Source organism: Gossypium hirsutum, chromosome D01, assembly GCF_007990345.1.
Source record: "Gossypium hirsutum isolate 1008001.06 chromosome D01, Gossypium_hirsutum_v2.1, whole genome shotgun sequence".
NCBI classification, from domain to species: domain Eukaryota; kingdom Viridiplantae; phylum Streptophyta; class Magnoliopsida; order Malvales; family Malvaceae; genus Gossypium; species Gossypium hirsutum.
In genome coordinates this window covers 1,771,462-1,794,282 of record NC_053437.1, presented here as the reverse complement: position 1 = coordinate 1,794,282, position 22,821 = coordinate 1,771,462, and the positions used below count along the sequence as shown (strand labels likewise).

The 22,821-nt window shown below is 31.7% G+C and overlaps 3 protein-coding genes across 4 annotated transcripts; 2 read left to right on the top strand and 1 right to left on the bottom strand.

Annotated features, from left to right (window-relative positions):
• The first annotated feature begins 90 nt into the window (after window positions 1-90).
• LOC107933096 (glucose-6-phosphate 1-dehydrogenase, chloroplastic) lies at window positions 91-4,966 on the top strand. 2 transcript variants are annotated; one of them, XM_016865247.2, is made up of 10 exons: window positions 91-564; window positions 1,721-1,953; window positions 2,039-2,133; window positions 2,251-2,365; window positions 3,036-3,241; window positions 3,324-3,473; window positions 3,566-3,686; window positions 3,775-4,004; window positions 4,104-4,304; window positions 4,480-4,966. In XM_016865247.2, exons 1-10 carry the CDS (start codon window positions 375-377, stop codon window positions 4,733-4,735), a joined length of 1,797 nt encoding a protein of 598 aa, XP_016720736.1. In that variant the 5' UTR covers window positions 91-374; the 3' UTR covers window positions 4,736-4,966. The 2 variants fall into 2 exon arrangements, with proteins under 2 accessions (XP_016720736.1, XP_040942617.1); XM_041086683.1 differs by having other exon boundaries at window positions 474-586.
• A 10,347-nt stretch (window positions 4,967-15,313) lies between these two features.
• On the top strand, window positions 15,314-18,406 carry LOC107933121 (ACT domain-containing protein ACR4). The gene is made up of 7 exons (XM_016865272.2): window positions 15,314-15,658; window positions 15,807-15,852; window positions 15,952-16,066; window positions 16,148-16,215; window positions 16,646-17,245; window positions 17,726-17,830; window positions 17,915-18,406. Exons 1-7 carry the CDS (start codon window positions 15,585-15,587, stop codon window positions 18,257-18,259), a joined length of 1,353 nt encoding a protein of 450 aa, XP_016720761.2. The 5' UTR covers window positions 15,314-15,584; the 3' UTR covers window positions 18,260-18,406.
• Window positions 18,407-19,605: 1,199 nt separating this feature from the next.
• Window positions 19,606-22,598, bottom strand: LOC107933119 (photosynthetic NDH subunit of lumenal location 5, chloroplastic). Its single transcript, XM_016865269.2, has 7 exons — window positions 22,393-22,598; window positions 22,072-22,287; window positions 21,833-21,983; window positions 21,644-21,732; window positions 20,963-21,017; window positions 20,587-20,672; window positions 19,606-19,978 (listed from the first exon to the last, which is right to left on the bottom strand). The coding sequence occupies exons 1-7, from the start codon at window positions 22,414-22,416 to the stop codon at window positions 19,820-19,822; spliced, it is 780 nt and encodes a 259-aa protein (XP_016720758.1). The 5' UTR covers window positions 22,417-22,598; the 3' UTR covers window positions 19,606-19,819.
• Window positions 22,599-22,821: the final 223 nt, after the last annotated feature.

The following is a 22,821-nucleotide window of genomic DNA, read 5'->3' as shown; positions in this document are numbered from 1 at the left end:
TGACCAAAACATAAACTTACTAATAATTGAATGACCTAGTTACAATTTACCCTAAAAAGTTAATTAACCCAACAACCACCAAAATTCAATAGGAAACAAATAGCAAATTGTCTTTCTCTCTTCACACTGAGAAATCAAAAAAACAAAACAAAGTCACACCCTTTCGGAGATCTCAAAGGGTTTTTATTACCCCTTCGATGTTTCCTAGGTTTATCTTAATCTCTCTTTGTTAGTGTTGTTTTCCCCCCCTTTCGACAGCTTCAAATTCCATCACCCTTTTTTTCTCTTTTTAACATAAATTTCCCATTATTTTCTTTAATCCCAAACAAATAGAGAGATTATACAGTAAAGGGTTTTTGTTTTTGTAATTAGAGATGTCAACTTTTTCTTCAATGCATTCTCCTTCATATTCACATTCATTCATTTGTTCTTCATCAATAAATGAAAAGAAAAATCAACGGTTTGTTTTCTCTTCTTTTCCGAGATTTTCTGTTCCGGCTAATGCTAAGGTGTTTCTTCAATGTCAAGCAAATTCGCATCAAAATGCTGTCCTCATGCAAGATGGTTAGTTGGGTTTTTTTTTTTGGTAATCTTAATCCCATCATTTATAATTTTAATCTCTGGGTTCTTTTAGTTTTGTTGGATTTTCAATTTGTTTTTTTTTTTGGTTGCTTGTTTTAGTCTGGGAATAATGGAATGCATGTCAAATGTTCGATGAAATTTCAGTTCTGGGAAATCTTTATTCTGTTTGGGGATTGAGAAAAAGCATTGACTTGACTATCAATTAACTTAAATCCAAAGATATTTGCTAGTTTAGTTGTTTTTTCTTTTATGAGCAATTATTATCTTCCCTTTTAAGTTTAATCACACACATACACACACATATATATATACGGAAATCTTTATTACTGAGAAAAAGACTTAACTTAACTACCAATTAGCTTAAACCCAAATATATTGCTGATTTAGTTGTTTTTCTTATATGAGCAAACTTATTAACTTACCTTTCAAGTGTTACATATGTGTGTGTGTATATATATTGTTATACGTACACCTAGCAAGCTCACTTCACGTCCTGTCGACCTTGCTGATCAACACAATGGACTAGAATTGCCTTGCGAACCAAGGACATATACAAGGTCAAGACCTCGCAAGCTCAAGACTCTGTGAGCCCAAAACCTCGTGAGCACACGCAGCGTGGACCACACTACTGACATGGATAGAAATACCTACTAACCGTACATCACATTTATCCGTTTAGGACATAATTAGGTTGGCTATGCTCCAGGAAGTGCAGAACCAATGCGAGGACGACATGTGGCATCTCGGGAATGACCAAAAGCACTCCTTTTTAAGGTCGAAAGACATCTGAATAAGACACCTCTCTCTCCCCTCTTGCACTCTTAGCTATCTCTTTTCTTTTTCCAAACTCCAGTCTTCCCTGAGAACCCAGATTCTAATCATCTTCAATCACCTATGGCTATCCGCCCACCGGGTGAACCGTCACGAATTTTTGTAATCCCAACCTTGTATCAACATATATATAGGGAAATCATTTTTCTGTTTGAGATTGAGAGAAGGCCTTAACTTGCTGATTTGGTTGTTTTTCTTATTGCTGATTTGGTTGTTTTTCTTATATGAGCAAAGTTGTTAAATTCCCTTCTTAAGTTTAAATCCCATATACATACAAACATAATATTATATTTGTTTTTATGTACAGGTGCAGTGGCGACAAAAGTGTCACCGGTGGAAAAGGAAACTCCTATTGAGAAATTGAAAAGTGAGTTGTTGTCAGTTACTTCTTCAAATGAATGGGATGAAAAGGCCGGTTTTGATATCAATGAAAACGAGTCAACCGTCAGTATCACGGTGGTCGGAGCTTCTGGGGATCTTGCGAAAAAGAAGATATTCCCCGCACTTTTTGCACTTTATTACGAAGGCTGTCTTCCTAAGGTTTAGGTTTTTCATCTTATAAGTATCACTTTAGTATTGTGCTCTTAACTGCTTGCAACTTTAATCTGATGAATGGTGTTTGTAGCACTTTACTGTCTATGGTTATGCGAGGAGTAAGATGACTGATGCGGAACTAAGGAATATGGTGAGCAAGACCCTTACCTGTAGAATCGATAAAAGGTGAACTAGTTTTCTATCTTTTGATTGTGACTTGAAGTTTGCAGGCTGCCAAATGCGGATTTGATTTCGTCTTTTAATTGCTCGTAAAACTTTAATGGTTGTGATGTGTAAATTCAGGGAGAATTGTGGTGAAAAGATGGAAGAATTTCTTAAAAGATGTTTCTACCACTCTGGTCAGTATGATTCTGAGGAAAATTTTGCTCAGTTGGACAAGAAGCTCAAGGAGCATGAGGTAATGAGGTTTTTGATTTAGTTAACTGGAATTTCATACCATTTCGGGGTTGGGGAGTCAGGGTGTGGTTAGCGATGCTGACTTGCTGTCTATGATTATTTTTCAATCTGATGTGTTGGTTGGATATCGAGGGTTTCGACTTTTTCTGAGTGATGCATTGTGCACAATGTTGACTTATATCTCCGATTTTATAGATGAGTTGAGTTTATGCCAAAAGAGTTCAACACTTTCTCGAGTTTAAGTTTATTTTGTTAATTGGATAATTTGAAGTATTCTCGCATTTGTTCAATTAAATAACCATGGTAGTTGTACCTCTATGTTGCTCAGACTCTTCATTTTTTTTTAATTGCACGTGTCCAACACATGGATATGGGAATATGGCCTTCAAGGATCCTATGAATACGTGGAAAAACTTGGAAAAATCTAACCATGCCCACGCATCTGACATTTACACTGAAGTCCGAGCAACATAGGCTGCATCTATAGTTGAGTAATCTTTATGGAATTGCAATAGTATTTTACATGTGCAAGTATTCTTTAAAACTTAGTATCGTAGCAGAATCTGTCTGTGCCTAATTATTCGTTTTTCTTTCGGTGAATAGAATTATTAACTGTTCTTTTCATAATATGAAATTCAGTTCTGATTGATGATGTGATACCGCTCATGCAGGGTGGGAAGGTTTCTAATCGCCTCTTTTATCTATCTATCCCTCCAAATATTTTTATTGACGCTGTAAAATGTGCAAGCTCGTCAGCTTCATCGGGTAATGGTTGGACCAGGGTCATTGTTGAGAAACCTTTCGGTCGAGATTCGGATTCATCTGCTGCACTGACAAAAGCGCTAAAGCAGTACCTAACCGAGGATCAAATTTTCAGGTAGAATTTTCTTGTCCCTATTGGTGCTTCTTGTGCAAAGAATTTGAACTGCAATCTGATCAAATCGATATTCTTTCTACAGGATAGACCACTATCTAGGAAAGGAACTTGTGGAAAATCTTTCTGTTCTCCGGTTCTCCAATCTTATATTCGAACCATTGTGGTCGAGGCAATATATTAGAAATGTACAATTGATATTTTCAGAAGATTTTGGAACCGAAGGACGTGGGGGGTAATCTACCATCTTCCATGGTTTTTTTTTTTTTCTATTTAGCTAAAACTACGTAAGGCTTGACCTTTTTGCTTCTGTTGTCGGTTTTCTAGGTATTTTGACCATTACGGTATAATTAGAGATATAATGCAGAATCATCTACTTCAAATACTTGCTCTCTTTGCTATGGAAACCCCCGTAAGTTTGGATGCCGAGGATATAAGAAACGAAAAGGTAACCTTATTCGGACTATCTTGCGATGTACTAGAAAGGTATTGTCTGTCTTAATTCATGTATTGACTCAACTGCTGCTGGGTGCCAGGTTAAGGTCTTGCGGTCAATGAGACCGTTGCAACTTGAAGACGTAGTTATCGGACAGTACAAGAGCCACAGTAAAGGAGGAGTTACTTACCCTGCCTACACGGATGACAAGACCGTGCCCAAAGATAGCTTGACCCCAACTTTTGCAGCCGCCGCCTTGTTCATAGACAATGCACGGTGGGATGGGGTGCCTTTTCTTATGAAAGCCGGAAAAGCATTACATAATAAGAGGTAAATGGAATTGGTAAAGAAATTCGGATTTGTATAATATTCGACTTACCATAGGATTATTCAATACATGCATATTGCTAAGATTTCTTTCATCACCAGGGCGGAGATAAGGGTACAGTTCAGGCACGTGCCTGGCAATTTATATAACCGAAATTTTGGAACTGATCTTGATCAAGCTACGAATGAGCTCGTCATTAGAGTGCAGCCAGATGAAGCTATTTATTTGAAGATCAATAACAAGGTCCCTGGACTCGGGATGAGATTGGACTGCAGTAACCTAAACCTTCATTATGCTGCCAGGTAAACATCACATTTTCGACTTTGCATTGTTTCCAGCTCGACTATCTCATGTTCTGTTGGTTACACGGACGAAATGCCATACGTAATTGCTCTTTACTGTTTAAAGATGTTGATAGAAGTTCATGTTGATTAAGTGTAGATATCGAAACTGAACTTATTGGCATATTGAGCGTAGATATTCGAAAGAGATCCCGGATGCGTACGAGAGGCTTCTGCTGGATGCAATTGAAGGTGAGAGAAGATTGTTTATCCGAAGTGACGAGCTCGATGCAGCCTGGTCACTCTTCACTCCCGTTTTGGCAGAGCTGGAAGAGAAAAAAATAATGCCCGAATACTACCCTTATGGAAGCCGTGGCCCTGTCGGGGCTCATTATCTTGCGGCCAGATACAATGTTCGGTGGGGTGATCTTGGCTTAGACCAATCGGCCTAAGACTACACTTTGACATTGCTGTCATCGTCAATATAGATTTATCGACACGGAAAGCTTTGCTACAGATCTTTGTAAGAAGGGCTGGAAATATTTTTAATCTTTACAAAGGTTTGCTTAAGAAAATTTAGGTTTTGTTTATCAACATGGTGGCCTAATTTGGTAAGAGCATGCACTTTGTGTAGAAACAAATTTAATGAACAAAAGAAGAGCTGGATTTGCCTTTGCTCCTCAGTTCTCTGTTTAAAATGTGGTGAAACGGAGTACCGGTCGTCTAATCGGTTCAACTTCTAAAATCTGAAAAAATAGATTTGGGTAAAAAAATTGTTTAAAATATGGGTCATGTTGGGTATATTTTTTTAAAGCTAGAGTCTAGTTCGAGGTTACTAAATTGTTAATAAGTGTACAATATTAAATTGTTTAAAAGTTTTTATTTAAGTTATTAAACTATTTAAATTTTTTATTTAAGTAATAAGGTTGATAAGTGTTCTTTTTAAAGTTTGGATAGTTAGCTCCAAGTGATAATTCAACAATTGGTACGATAGATCAATTTTCATTTACGAGTAGAAAATATACTTTAGATCCTAATGGATTTGACGGTTAGTGTTGGAAATTGGAGAAGAGAGTTACTTTGGATTTTGATTAATAGATTCATGATGCTCAAAGTTGTTTTATGAAAAAAAAATTGAACTATAAAAAAGAAGAAAAATGTGATATTTTAATTAGTGTGGACAATTTGAATAGAAAATGTCATACAAGAATGATTTTCACAATGACTTAAATAAACATTTTAAAAATAGCTTAAAACTAAATATATAATGTTATAATTAAATATCAAGAAATATATTAAAGTTGTTTATGTTTATAAAATTAATAAGAATATAAAAAAAATCTTAAATAATAAATAATATTAGTGAGTTTAACCCAACTAAATGGATTTAACCATTTACAAACCTGCATCAATTTATACACATTTTGAATATCATAATTTGGGCTGAAATTTTTACCATGCCAAGTTTAAACAGCTATATATCATAACTCGAACCACGCTCATGATCAAACATGGTAATTTGCTAATCTGGCACGGTAACATGGGTCGTGCCCAAGGGAGGTGGGGAGTGGTAGAAGCCCCGCCCCCTTAAATTATAAAATTTCACTTTTAGCATTTAGTTTTACCATATTTTAAAATAGTAAAAAATGAAATTATATTTTAATCTCTAAAAATGATAAAATTTTAATTTAATCTTTTAAAATTTATAAAGATACAAACCAATAAAATTATAAAATTACATTTTAATTCTGATAAAAATATATAATTTAATTTCATTCCTTAAAAATATTTTTTTAACCTCCATACCACAATAGTCAAAGATTAATATGGCATGGCATATTAGGCCATATACATCTCAACATACCCTAATAATCAAAGCTGGTGGAATCCTATTATGGCATGGCATGTTACATACCATAATAGTAAAAAAAATGCATCAAAACATACTACAAATAAGCCATAAATCTCAAAGTACTCAAAACAATTGAACATGGTGGAAATATGGGGAAAGTCCAACGTGCCACAATATAACCCTAATCTCAAGTATTAAACAAATGAAAATGGAAAATGTATGGAAATTTATGATAATATTGGGGGTCTAAAAAATATAAATAAATAAATAAATAGAACACGTTTTATACCCTTAATCGATTTAATTGTCAGATTTTTTCCTCAATTTTTTTTATCTATTTCGAGTAATTTATTTAGAGGTCAGTTCAATTCTTATGTTTAGACGATACATCAGTTGATTTTTAATTCAATCAGTCGGTCCGATCCAGTACAATTCAAATAACGCCGACGTTAATTCATAATAAAACTATTGTTTTCAGAATAAAGGGTAAGACTAGTTGACTTGTGAATTGATTGAACCAATTTTCTCTAATTTGTAATTTTTTTAATAAGTTATTCAATCGAACTGGGCAAATTGATCGAACCAATTGAACTAACCATCAATTCAATTATGAAAATCTTAAATAAAATAAAGAAACATGTTAAACGAATTTAACCCATCGATTCTCGATGCGACCGATTACTTCAGTCCAATCTAAATAATATTAATACCGTATTATTATTCATTGAAGACGCATCAAATATTTATTATATTAATAAATGTGAATAAAACAAAGAAACACATGAAACAAAATGAACCCATCAATATATATAAAGAGTTGATTTGCTAGTTGAATTTGTCATGTTATGCTTAAAAGAGATGATAAATCCAGAGAGAAAATGGGTGCTGGTAGATACATGATAGGAACTGGGCAGGTTGATGGTTGGTCCACTCGCTTTTCAACCACGTCAACTTGAACTGGATCCAATCCATTTTACCCCCATTTCATACCCTCCTCTACTTTATTTTACTCTTTATGTATATATATAAAATAAAGTTTTCATTAATTTTCCGAGAAGGATATTATGTGTTTAAATTTTTTCGAATTTATAATTAAATCTTAGTTTAATTGACATCGTCATTGTTGTCAGTGCAGGAGGACGTAGGTCCAAGTGCGTTGATGCGCATTACTCTCCTATTTAAGGGTTGGAGAAGGACTATAAATAGTTCTTGTATAAAAAAGAGAACCCAATGTTTTTTAAAAATTTTAAGCACACTTCTTTAGAATTTTTGGAAATTCTCGTTAAATTTGTTGTATATTTGTTGAGAATTTGATTTTTTGAGAGAAATTTTTAAAATGTTGTCTATCGGGAACCAATAAATCTCTCAATAAGTTGGTATTGTCCATAGTCGGAGTTTTGCCTCTCAACCCTATAAAAGCTTGAATGCTTGAGATTACTTGATTAGCCCGAGTGCCTAAGTTGATATTTTCTACTTTTTTTTTTGTTTTTTTTTTTGCAATCCATGTGGTTAGCATGTGGTAGACAAATAGTTAATATTAAATAGGATGTGGGTCTTTGATTGCAATGGGGAGAAATTCCTCCATTCATTGTGTTGTCATTGCCATGTGTTATTCTTTGTTGTTATCATTTTATTAAAAAACGAAACAAAAATAAATAAAAAATAATTCATACGAAGTGTCGAGAGATACTGGTGATAGTTAAGAGTGTTGAGTGACCTATTGAGAGAACCCGGATAAGGTAATAATGTATAACAATTCCTTTAATTTCTCAAATCTTAATCATCATACATTTTCACGATAATTAAGAGATATGCACTTGAATTGTTGGTTGAGTTCATAATAATTTGCGTCTAAAGCTAATATGATTTCATGCGTGTCTTAATGACATTGTAACAAAAAAATTACTAAAAATATCAACGATAAAACCATAATTTCTAAATTAAAAAAATACGAAGATTAAATCTAAAATTTCATTAAATACAACATAATTGGTCGATATTTTCAAGCGCTTAATAATTACATTGAATTATGATTAAAACTGTAATCCAATAACGTTTTCTCTACCCACGTGATTCAAACTCGGAGTTTTATTTTGAAAATTTTCCGTTGTAAACTCTTAAATTTTAAAAATTTATATGTTAATATATGATAAAATTATAACTTGCCCTCTAAAACTAATAAAATTTCAATTTAATCCTTTAACAAATTATAAAAATATAAACAAATAATAAAATTATTTTTAACTCTCATAAAAATATGTAACGTAATTCCGATAGTATCTAAAGAAAAAATTTTGGCATCCCCCAAAGGTGAGTGGGTTGTTAGGATGGAACAGGCAATGAAGTCAGCTTTTGACTCTACACGGGGTCGGATCTCCACTTGATTTAATAAGCAAGGAGCATATTATAAGATGATATATTTTCAGGACCTACCACTGCAATTTAATGTGCTCCTTCCCTTTCAATTTTTTCTCTTTTATAATATCATGGCATAATGCAACATTTAGTCCCTCAACTTGATAATATTTTCTATTTTAGTCCTTAAATTTTTATTCATATTAGCCTCGAAACTTGGCAGTTTTTTTTTCCAATTTGGTTCTTGAACTTGGTTGTTAAGTTACGTTGACGTGATACTGAGAAAGTGTCATATCATCACCTAAAATTTTTTTATAATTTTTTAATGATTTTAAATTTTTTTTGTATTTTTAGATTTCATATTAACTTTTTTTTTAAATTTTCAAGTGATGAAATAGTATGATCTCAGAATGTCACATTATCACTATTAGACAAAATTAAATGCAATGATTAAATTGAGAAAAATTGTCAAGGTTTGAGACTAATGTGAACAAAAAAAATTCAAATTGGAAAATTTGCCAAGTTTAGGGACCAGATGTTGTTTTATCCCTAAAACCTTTTTTTGGGCCAATATATTTAGGACTAAAGCAACCCACTAGACTAAAACCTACACATGTCGTATAGCAACTACACATGGTGAGACTAAAAACCCACACATGAAAATTGCACATGATGAAACTCAAACCATGAAAGAAGCTAGAAATATTTTATGGGAGGGGGGCGAGATTGAGTTATATATTTTTATGAGAATTAAAATGTAATTTTACTATTATATTGCCATATATCTTTGTGATTTTTAGGAAGACTAAATCAAAATGTTATCATTTGGGGGGTAAACTATAATTTTACCATTTATTTACTTAAAATTTTATACAACTTCAAGAGCTAAAAACATAATTTTCATTTTAAGGGGTCAAGACCATTATCTGTGCCCTCCTTTTTGCCCCTAACTTGAACTTAAGTACTCAATGTCTCGGCACATTAGCTTTTGCCAATAATGTCGAGACCTCATTAACTAACCCATAAACAAAATGTTAAACATTGATATTAAATCAATAGCACATTATAAAGCATAATCAAATCGAAACTAAAATATATTTAAATAAAGTTCACATATGATGAAACGTAAAACCAAAATAAAATCTGAACCCGATATTTCAATAACTTCAACCTTAATATTAAATCAATAGCACATTAATAGATAAACCCTCAACTAACCTCATAAAATTGCAAAAAAGAATTAACAAATTTGACTCAAATAATTTTAACTATTAGATTAATCCAATTTAGACCACAAAAAAATATGATTCCATTTTGTCTTTAATTTTCAATTATTTCATTTCATTATTATTACTCGAAATAATGTTAAATTTAAATCTTAACGTTTATCCTTTCTGTCAAATTAGCTTTTTTTAAAAATTAAATTTGACGCTCAACATTTAAAAAAAATTGAATTTAACCATCAACCTTTCGAGAAGAGTCAATTTGTTTTTTTAACAAAAATATTGACTAAAACGTTAATTTCGTTTAACATGACAGCCTGTATGGCAATCCACATGTATTTTACGTTTTCTTTTTTAAATTTTTATGAACTTTTTTTAAAAAATATCTTTATAATTTTTAAATTATTTGTTGATATTACATTTAAGACAAATAGTGTTATATCAGTATGAAAACACATAAATTATCTTGTAAGTTGCCACACCAACATCGTTAAAAAATTATCTTTTTAGTCAGTATTTATATTAAAAAATCGATTTGACTTTTTTAAAAGATTAATGACCAAATTTAACTTAAAAATGTATAAAGTCTAAAAGATTAATGAACATAGTTTTATTAAAGCTTGAGATATTTTAACCATGGTAATAGAATGGAGGGAAAGTAAAAAGTAAATAAAATAATTATAAATAGGAAAAAAAGCAACCATTATCACACATGCAAGTTGTAATTTTAGATATAGACAAAAGATGTGTACAATGGGGATGATAGGGATATCCATATTCCACCTTTATTAAAACTAGGCCATAAAAATAAGTGTATAAAAAAAAAGTTTAGGATATTTTTTTAGTTTAAATTTATTTAATTAACTTAATTGGGTTTAGGTTATAGTATTGTTGATAAAAGTTGAGATTTTCGGTCCTTGAGCATACGAGTTTAAGTTTCATTATGCACAATCAGGGGTGAAGTTAGAAAATTATTTCAGGGAGTCGAAGATGAATTACAAATTTAAATTATACTGACTTGTAATTCTTAAAATTTGAAAGGATTACATGGTAATTTTATTATTTTTGGGGAAGGCAACGCCACCGCTTGCCCATTTGTCTATGCCCCTGTGCACAATTACTATGTGTGCGTCTCTAATTCTATCATATGTAATTGTCATGTGTGAAAATTTTAATAATATTTCGATTCTTCATCCGTCTGTATATAATACGAGCACATCAAATTTTATATAATGCAAATTATTAATATATAGAAATTTATTCAAAAAATTATTAAATTCGATTCGATAAAATATTTTCAAATTGAAATTTACTCAAATTTAAATGAATTTGAATGGATAATGATGACAACTCTAAAATTTTTGAAACTAACCTAATAAAAACAAATGTTATTGACCATATTGTGCAAGTGGCAATACAAAATCCAATGGGGGAAATAGGGATGTAATTGTAAAACTTGAAATTATATTATAAATAAAGCTAATAATAAGTGTGGCCAGGCCCCTTATTCACCTCACTTTGTCAATTAGATATATTTATGGGTCAGGTTTGTACTTATATTTTTCAATTCCGAGTCAGTTTGATTTAATCTGATTCATTTTATTGTTTATTAATAAAAATATACAAAAATAAATTTTATATTAATATTGATATATTTTTATAATTAAACGAAAATAATTTATTTTTACTTTTTAAATAGTAAAATAGTCCTTTTGGGCAATCACTTAAGCTTGAAAATTTTGGAATCCCGACTTACCAATGAATACTTTTATTCATCCCTACAAATAGAAAATTTTCCAAATCTGATCAGTTTCAAAATAATATTTTTCGAATAAATTTATCAAAATTTATGAAAATATATTTCATAAAACATATTTATAATATGAAAAAAATAATATGATATGAGAGATTATGTATTAAATGCCATTTAATTAGTTTTAACTTTAATAACCCAAAAACATATATTTATTGCAACTATTAAATTGATGTTAGGTACATCACATATCAAGTGTGAATGTTGAATTTATAAATTATATTTAATTTTTTTAAAAAATAATTTAAAATAAAAACTATGAAGATAAAGAAAATTAATTCAAATTTTATCTTGATTTTATTTATAATTAATTATTTATTAATAATGAAAATATTTTTAATTATAATCATAAAAATAGAGTTAATTGTACTGGACATCCCCAAACTGATATCTGATCTCCCAAACTTCAAACACTCTAACTATATATCTAAACTATCGATGTTATATCAATAAGGTCATTCTATTATCAAAACCATTAATTTAACCGTTAAATGGCATGTCAAATCTTATGTGGCATAATTTAAAATAAAAAAATTCAAAGAAAAATAGAATGTTACCGCACAACTTTCAACAGTTAAAACTAAAAATAAAGTAAAATCGAAAAAAAGCGAGTGAACGATAAAGCTTTTGTAAGTGTTTTGAAAACCTCGAAACCGTGATTTTTACAATATTCATTTTTCTTTAAAATCTTCATTTTCTTTAAAATTTTCATTTTAAACTATGCCACGTAAGATTTGACATATTATTTAACAGTTAAATTAACAATTTTAGTAATAGAACGACCTTAATTATATGATCTTGATAGTTTAGGGATGTAATTAGAATATTTAAAGTTTGGGGATCAATTTAAAATGAAGGTTGTAGTTTAGGGATGTCTAGTGCAATTAACTCTAAAAAATTATACATATGAATAGTTTTAATTAGAATCAATCATTAAATTGATAACTAGAATATATTCGGGTTTAAACCGAAATAAATATAAAAAGAACTCGCATGTAATTTGTATAGTATAAAAATCGAACCTAAAATCTTAAAATTCTCGAACACGTTGCTATTAAACGAAAACCTCATTAGTGACATTCCTATTTTTATATATTACATTAATTATAGACATGTTGCAAATTACAAAATTGTCCTTACATCAATATCTAAATTCAAAAACCTAAATCCAATAATAACAAAATCCAATAATTTGCGTATAAATGTTAATCTTACATTCCTTTTTCCCTTCAGTTCATTTGGGAAAATATAAGTGTTAAAGCAACATTTAAGTCTTTAAATTTGAGAAACAATTATCAATTTGGTCCTTAATATTTTTAGTAACGTGACATTTTAAAATTGTGTCACATCATCACCTGGAAATTTAAAAAAATATATATATTTAAGCCTGTGTATTATGAGTCAAATTGCATTTTACCCTGTTAACTAAAAAAATAAATAAATTAATCTCTGTATATTTTTACTATTAAAAACTAGCATAGCTGATGAAATAACTAAATGGTTACACATACCTCATGCTAGATGGTTACTTTTATCTGCTTTAGCTAATGTAGACATGAAATTGGGAGGGTTTAAGTAAAAATATAGACATGAAAAATTGGTTTAGACAAAAAATAAGGTATGTTTTTTAATGGGCCAAGCTTTGGGTAGGATTTTTTGGCCTAAGCCTAGCTCGACCAAACCCGAATCAACCTAAATTTCATTTTTTGTTATTGTTTTGCTGCCATTTCATTGTTATTTTACTACTATTTTGTTGTTATTGTTTGAATACTATATAAATCTTGTTTTATTGTTAATTTTGTTACTATTTTAGAGGCATTTGTTTGTTAAGTTACAACTATCTTAATGTTATTTAAATATAAAAACTTTTTGTAATGTATATTCAATTTATTGGAAAACATTTATTTTAATAATTATAGTATATTTAATGTATTATATTTTTAGATTTGTTTTTATATACAATAATAATCTAAAAAAAATTAATACAATCGAACTTGGGTTTAACTTGGGCAGAATTTTAAGCCCATTGTTTGAACCGAGCTAGACCCAAACTTAGAAAAACATACTTAAAATTTGGCATCGACTCGATTCAACCCAACTCAACCTAACTCATGTCAACTCTAGTTAAAATCTGATCCCATCGGTTTTATTGGATAGGTTGAAAAAATACTTTTTTGTTTTTATTTTTATTTTATTATAAGTGTTGCACCATAAAATTTTGCTTTTTTAATAATAATTAGTTTACTTTAAGATATATATTAATTACATTTTTTTATTTTTTAATGCATTTTTTTGGTATTCTAAATTAATAAATAAAAACAAAAGATCCATAAGAAAACAACATTGAGCGCCGCCGCCTTCCTTGTGAGCACAAAACACAGCCGCAACATACAAACCCTAATAACTTAGGGTGGGGCCCGTTTTACAATTAAAGCACGCGCTGCCCTTTTATTTCTTTAATATTAGGGTAAATTCTACCTCAACTCACTAAATTATTACTCGGGTTGATCACTTAATTTCAAAAAGATATAAAATTAGCACTGAATTATTTAAAATTTTTTATTTAAGTCACCGAGCTGTTAAGTTTTTTATTTTAAATTCAGCTAGCAAGTTCTAACCGATAATTCGACGATCAGTACAATAGATTGGTTTAATGACCAAAACTTTTAGACAGTTCAATTACTATTTTATAACTTTTTAAAGTTAAATGATCAAAACCTAAACTTACTAATAGTTTAACGATCTTGGGTATAAATTAGACCAGACCCTTAAATCGAGCACAATTTTCTATTCATGTAATTAATGAGTATCTCATAATTTAGTAATAATTAAATAACTATAGAAAGATGCGTGTCACTATTGAATTGGCTAAACATTAAAATAAAAAATCCAAAGAATCATGGACACATATATAAACATCTGTACAAATGTAAACGTGCTGGCCGATGAAAAAAAATTAAAATATTAAATATTAAATAATATTTTTATAAAAACGTTTTTGTCTTTCATTCATTTAAATTAAAAAAAGGGGTTAAAATATGTTGGTAGTCTCTATATTTTAACAATTTTTAAGATCTAGTTTTGATACTTAAAAGTTAAAATTTAAATCCTTTCGATTTTTATTTAATTTTTTTTTTTTGAAATTTGCTTACTATTGAGTATTTATCGAGTTTATAACAATTTATTTTCGGAATTTATATGCTTACATAGGTGAGACGATACCAATTTTTAATAACGAGGTATCAGTAATTGGACTCGAATTTTTTAAATTAAAAAAATAAAAGAAGATTTAATTTTTAAGTTGACTTAAATAGAATGACTAAATCTCAAACTTTATTTAAATATAGGGACTAATAATAAAATTTGACCATTAAAAATAAATAATTATTCTTAAGATTTCACCCCCATGTTAAGTATGTCCAATAATTTATATGGCTTAATTTATTAGTTAGTGTATAGGTGGATTGAGGAAGTGGCAAGGTAATTTGTATGATTACTAGTTAATGCAAATATTATAGTACTGGTTCGATTCGGTTAAGTTTTTTTTCCTTAAATTTTCGATTATTTGAGTTTTTTATTTTTTATATTAATGTTGGGTTTCGTGTTTTGAAACTTATTTTGTTTGAATTGGACTGATTCGAAAAAAGACATTATACTAATTAACTCGAGAATCAATTTGAATAGACTGAATTAATTATTTTATATTTTTTAATTAATTATTTAATCGAATCGGACAAACCAATTCAATAATCAATTATTGGTCCGATTTTGAAAACATTATTGTCGATAATTCATTATAAGATACACTGACGAGGGATTAAAAACTCTTCGTCCAACTCAAGAGGCAGCCACCACCACCCAACAAAATCACCACACACACACCCTTTCACAAAACCAAACTCTGAATCCAAAGCTTAACAAACTCTGTGTCTTTCTCTGAACAAAAAAGAAAATATATTATATATAAACACTACCCCATTTCTCTACGTCTTTTCATAATATAATTCGCATTCAAGTTCCTCTCTTTGTTGTTGGGTTCTTTTTGCTTTTCACAAAAAATGGATTGTTGGTCTTCTTCTTTAACGGTGGATGAAGAGTTTGAGAAGCTCGTTATTCGTATGAACCCACCAAGGTATACCATTATTATTATTATTTTGGTGTGAATTTTTCATTTATAAAGTGGGGTTCTTTTATGTTTTTTTTTAATTCTTCTTTCAATGGGGGAGGAAATTTCAAGAATTTTGCCTTTGATGTTTTTGTTTTTGATGTTGGTTTTGCAGGGTTACAGTTGATAATGCAACAAGCAGGAATGCAACTTTGATTAAGGTACCGGATTGAATATTTTTACAATTTGTTGAGGATTTTTGAAAAAAAAAAGTTATGGTTTTATTGGGATTTTGTTTTGTTTTGTTTTTTTTTTTGCAGGTTGATAGTGCTAATAAGAGAGGAAGCCTTTTAGAAGTGGTTCAGGTTTTAACGGATTTAGATCTTTTAATTCGACGAGCTTACATTTCTTCAGATGGGGAATGGTTCATGGATGGTTAGTCTTCTTTTGTAAACTATTAGGACTCTGTTTCTTTTTATTCTGATTGGGGATTTTTATCAAACGGTTTGTGTGCAGTGTTTCATGTCACAGATCAACATGGCAATAAGCTATCTGAAGTTGATGTTGCAGAAAAAATTCAACAGGTAATTCTTCAAAAACAAAAACCCTGAATTTTTCTTATAAAAAAATTCATCAAACTATGGATATTTGGCTGAAAATTCCATTAAAAAGTGGTATTTTGATATTACTGAGGTTATATAGGGGGAGGGGAGGGCGGGTAGGATTATCCCGAGATCAAACTCAAGACTTAAGGTCAACTGGAACTTCATTTCAACAATAGTCCTTTGCCAGGCTCGTTATGAGCCTTATTGTTGCAGCTTGTTGTGTACTTATCTGGTTGAATGCTTCCATTACTCGATACCGAGCTGAGCCGAGTTTCGAGCATAATTTCCGTCCCGTACTTAAATAGATACAATGTTGTCAGACAAAACAGGGAACAGTATTTATTGTATGTCTGTACTATGAATGGTTTTAGCTTAAATGTTATTAATGATTGATTTGACATGTTTTCAGCAACTGGGACCGAGATCGTATAGTTTCCGGTCCTTGACAAGATCTGTGGGTGTCCAAGCTGCTTCAAAACAAACAATTATTGAACTGACAGGGAGAGACCGACCGGGTTTGTTGTCGGAGATTTTTGCTGTTCTTACCGACCTTAAATGTAATGTAGTAGCTGCTGAAGTATGGACTCATAACTCAAGAATGGCATCGGTCGTTTACATAGCTGACGAGACAACTGGATTATCGATCGACAACCCTGAAAGACTAACGAAGATCAAACAGCTTCTCCTCTATGTCCTGAAAGGGGATAGAGATAAGATGAATGCTAACACCGCTGTTTCGTTAGGATCGATGCATAAGGAAAGGAGGCTGCATCAAATGATGTATGCCGATCGTGACTATGATATGAGTGATGCTAACAGTGGATCAACAAGTGATAGGAGTAAACCGCTAGTAACCGTGGAAAATTGTGAACATAAGGGTTACACCGTTGTAAACTTGAGGTGCCCCGATCGGCCTAAGCTACTATTTGATACAGTTTGCACATTGACAGATATGCAGTATGTTGTATACCATGCGACCGTCATAGCAGAAGGACCTGAAGCTTATCAGGTTGGTCCGGTATTATGTTCTTTTGGGTAAAAGTGCCATGGAGGCCTTTGTGGTAGGAGTTGGATTGAATTTTGCCTCGTCTACTCAAAAAATGGGTAAATTAATCCTTGAATGTTAGATCAAAGACCAAATTGGTCCTTTTTGTTAAAAATTTCATTCATTTTTACTTTTAAAAACTGATTTTTGAATGTTAACATGAGGTATACGTGGCATGCCACATGTAACTGTCTAGTTATTTCGTCAGTTAAACCAGTTTTTAATAATAAAAATGGATGAAAATTTCAACAGAAAGGACTAGTTTGCTCTTTGATCTAATATACAGGGACTAATTTGCCATTTTTTTGAGTAAAAGGGGCAATATGCAATCCGAATCCTAGTATGTATAGGAGCTTTTATGATACTTTTACCGTTCATTTCGATTTAAAATCAATCCCAAGATAGTTAAATTCATGGATTATGATCCATTTTATTGATTGATAGGAATACTATATCCGGCACATGGATGGTTGCCCTATTAGCTCCAAAGCCGAGCAACAAAGGGTAATCCATTGTTTAGAGGCAGCTATCAAAAGACGAGCTTCCGAGGTACAAAAAACCGTGAAGTTCTGATTACTTTCGCTAATGTGTTGTCTCAATATCAATATGTTGCTTGTTTGTCATGTGCTGCAGGGCATAAGATTAGAACTTTGCAGTGACGACCGAGTCGGCCTTCTATCGGATGTGACTCGCATATTCAGAGAAAATGGTCTTTCTGTCACTCGAGCGGAGGTTAAAACAAGGGGTTCCCAAGCCGTAAACATATTTTACGTGACTGATGCATCTGGGAATCCAGTAAAAAGTGAAACAATTGAGGCAGTTCGAAAAGAGATTGGTCTTACTATACTCCACGTGAAGGACGATGCCAACTCGAAATCCCCGCTACAAGAGAGTCTGATATTCTCATTGGGAACGCTATTCAAATCTCGATCCGAAAAGATTCTTTACAACCTGGGATTGATAAAGTCATGTTCTTGAAGTGTAAATTGTTGACAAAAATCTGGATTTAGACATAGCCATTTTCAGCTTGTAAAAAAAAAAGCTCATGTAAATACATTTCTTTGGCTTCCATCTCATGGTCTTAAAGACTACTGTAAATACATATATGTTACTCTTTTTTTTTAATTTTTTTAAGAAAAGAATTTTTAAAAATGGCTTTAAAAGCTTCAAATTCTGTGGTATAATTGCTTTTAGACATTGCCAACATATTCTAGAAAAGGAAATGAGAGTTGCACAACGCCCTTTGGCATATCATGGTGTCAACTGCAAGCCAATCATGTGTCTTCATTAACAAATTGAGTGGAGTAATGGATATATATATATATGAGAAAAAGTATTATGGAGGTGTTTGTATTAAAAGTTAGTATGTATTTATTTTATTCAAAAATACTAATTTATTCTTTGATCTAATGTATGAGGACTAATTTACCTATTTTTTTAATAGAGAGTAAAATACAATTTGATTTTTAGTATAAAAGTCTCTCTGAATATTTATGTATGTATGTATGTATGTATGTATGGATAGAGATCTACTTAGTGTAAAATTAACATGTTTTTACATACTTCAACAATTTTTTTTATGATTGATATTTTAACAACCGAACCGTCATATTTTAATGTATAATAAGTATTTAATGTGAATTATAAAAATATTCATAAAAAAAATATGAAAGTATGTAAAATTATATTTAATTTTACACATAAATAAATCCGAATCAATGTATCTAATAGTAGCCATATAATATAATATATACATAAAAGAAAAAGGTGTGGTGGAAATCGAGTTGGGTTGATTATTGGGGGCTTTTTATCGTGGATGGAGTTGGTATGCAGCATGAGGTGGAGCATCATCTTCACACTCACAATCATATGCTTTATCTATCTATGACATGACTGATGAATTTAAGGTAGACTATATATCCCCCAATGATTCCTATGTATGTATGTATGGATGTATCCAAATTGCATTCCACTGGGTTTTCATGGTTTGTTCTTTTAGCAAATAAACAAACAGGTGTTGACCAAGCCACTCTCATTAAGCAAAGCAAGTGAACATAAACTTTCACTAGGGATGAGCAAAACTCAGTTAATGAACAAGGGAAGATAAGGTCATGTATCTTTTTATTAACCGACTTAACCAAAAAAAACCCAACCAATCAAAGTTATTTCGGTTTCCTTTAAATCAGTGTGGCTTTTAGTTATCGTTTATGAAAAAACCAGTTTATGGTTTTAAACCGAACCGATCAACTGCATGCTCAGTCAAATTGAAGTCCATTACAACTATTCAAGGTCAAAGTGAGCCATGGGCATTCATCAAATCCAAGTTTAAAGGAAAGCTCAGTCATTTTCAATATCACAAGTTTTCAGTCAAAATCTAAAGAGCACTTTTTGAGTGTTTGATTCCTAGGTATATATATCCATACATGAGATGAAGAAAAACACTTCTCTAGTAACTCAAAATTCATTTAAACTAGAGCCTTTGTATCGCGAAAACTACTCCGAAGTTCAGGGAAAAACTTGAAACATGAACACCTAGCATCAGGTTTCAGACATTGGAAGCTCACCACAGTCACTGATAACCACCTTCTTCCTAGGGCGGTCTCCTCTATCAGTCTCTTGTGATTCAATGAGCTTAACGGTATCCATGCCTTCCAAAACCTGCCCAAATACAACATGCCTTTGATCCAGCCATGGTGTCTGCAATACATATATATTAGCATTGGAGTTATAATGCCTGTATTAAGAGCAGCTATAGATAATTTCTAATCGAAACTAATATAGCTAAAAGAAAGCATCGGGAATAGCTCCTCTCTAACTCGTTGCAACTCGTGCGCAATGGTGACAGCAACTGAAAAGTAAACATTAATTGAAACCTAAAGCATGTGATCTATTCCGAGTAAAATATCAGACATGTAACTTGAGATAGTTTAGGGTTCAACAGTGCAACAATGATAAGTCCTTTTGTATAATGTAATATTTGCAATGAAATCTAATGACAGAGAATTCAATTTCCACACATGAGAGACTGGCAGCAGCACATACACACTATCATTATAAATAGTATTAGCAATAAACTATTTGATTTTATGTTGGTGGGTAAAACGTCAAGTCTTTCACAATTTTTTGTCAACTAAAGCATCAACCATCACAAGTCATGCCAAAGACTATAATAGTATCACTTTCGATAAAAAAACTACAGCCAAACCAGTAACCGGTCAACATGAGACGCAAGAAAAACTACAATGATAACATTAAAACCCAAAAACACTAGCAATGATGTTTAACCGAACAAGGAATCAACATACCTTGACAGTGCAAATGAAAAATTGGCTGCCATTGGTGTTGGGGCCAGCATTTGCCATACTAACGACACCTGGTCCAGCATGAGATACTGCAGGACATTCTATGTATCAGAAATATGCAGGAAGCGTGCATTAAAGACATAAATTTGGAAGCATTGTTCACTAGTTTCCGACAAACTAAAAGTTTGATTAACAGCATACTGGATAACCTGAGCTTGCTAGCTCAGGTCTTCAATGAAAGGGAAAAAGGATCAAAAGATAATAAGCTAATAGGTTAGATTATCCCGAAAAAGAATCCTGCACTACCACCATCTTGCTAAAACATGGATGTGCTAATCAACACTTCTATATTTGATACAAATAATAACAATCAACTTACGCTTGAAGTTTTCATCTTTGAAGGTACGACCATATATGCTTTTGCCTCCGGTTCCCTGCAAAATAATTCAAAATCATTGCTTCTTCAAGCATTTGGAAGCTGATAAATGCCTACATTCTATACCGACTCAGAAGGTCAAACAATAATGCCTCATTGCATAAGAAAACGGCAAGCAAACAGAAGGAGCATTTTCTTGGAAGATATAAATATACTTTTTAAAGAATCCGACAAGGAAATTGCTGATATTCAATATACAATAAAGATGAAAAGGAATTAAGAGAAAGAAAATTCTATGCAACTGAGACGAAGAACGGACAAAGAAAAAAAACTATATTAATAAAACAGATTGGTCTTAGATGCATGACTTTGTGTTGAAGCAAACATTATTGACGGAAACCTAAGTTCACCATAGCGGATACGCAATGGCCATTAAGGTGGATTAGTCTCCAAATATGTTTAAGACCGCCACATGAAATATAATTTATATACATTAAACATGGAGATTATGCTTGCTAGACTAAGTAATGAATCGACCAAATTTCATTTTTGTTTGTCAACAATGTTCAATATGATCGAGAAAGTAAAGGCCGCAATTTTTTGAAACATTATCGGGTTCACATGCCACCAACACTACGAATGTGATTAGCAAAGCTTTCGCATATCGAGGACGAATATACTCACATTTCCTTTATCAAAATCTCCTCCTTGAATCATGAAATCTTTAATGACACGATGAAAAGCCGAACCTTTATACCCGAAACCCTTTTCGCCTAAACCAAAGAACATCCACAAGATCACAAAAAAAAACTAAAAATCAGTACACCAATTCTTTATCTATGTTAAAACCAAAATCAAAACAAATTTACAAACCAGTGCAAAGGGCACGGAAATTCTCAGTAGTTTGAGGCACATCATCACCGTACAATCCAATCACAATTTTCCCAGCTAGTTTACCCACTGGGTTCCCGATACTTACATCGAAAAACACCTTATTTGTTATTTTCGATTGAATAGGTGCTACCTACAAAAACTCAAAAATCAAAAAGAAAATGATCAATACAAAATACTCCCAAAATCCCAAAAACCCAAAACCCAGAAAAAACCCTAACCTCAGCAGTGGCCCGAACACTGCGGCGAACACGGTGATTATTGGTCTGGGGTGAGTTAAAACGGGGAAAACGAAATGACCCAGAGAAGGAACTCGATGAAGATGAAATCTTGGGGGAAAGTGAGAGTGTTCGAGGGAAGTTAAAGGAATTACAGGATGTGGAAATGGGTTGGTTCTTGGGAGGGGTTCTTGGAGATGAAAGAAGACCCACATTTGACTGCAAAGAAAGTGAAAAAATGAGAACGTTAATGAAGAAGAAAATGATTAGAGATATATAACAAGTAAAGAGAAGTTAAAAGGGGGGAAATACAGTAATATATACCAGTGTTGTTAAAGAAGACGCCATGGGAGAGAATCTTGGAGCTTGAAGGGTATATTGCAAAATGGGGGAATATGCTAAAATGAGAAATGAAGGGTTGAAATCACTATGAATTTATCCACCGTGTGGGCTTTGTTTTTATAGGACAACATGAAGATGACTGAGTACTCGCAAGGTAACAGTTATGGATAGTGGAGAGCATCAGACGGTTAAAACTGATTTAACTGATTCATCAATTCCGTTAAAACTACTGCTTTAGCTGATTATAATTTTAACAGTTATCTAAGGTATAATTTTTCTTTAAAGCTGGAATGGTATAGATTATTGATATTACGAGAACGTGGATTTGAATATGCTGAAACGTATTATTCTCTTATCTAATCATATTAAAGTTTAATTTTTTTAATTATTTTGTAAATATTTTAAAAAATA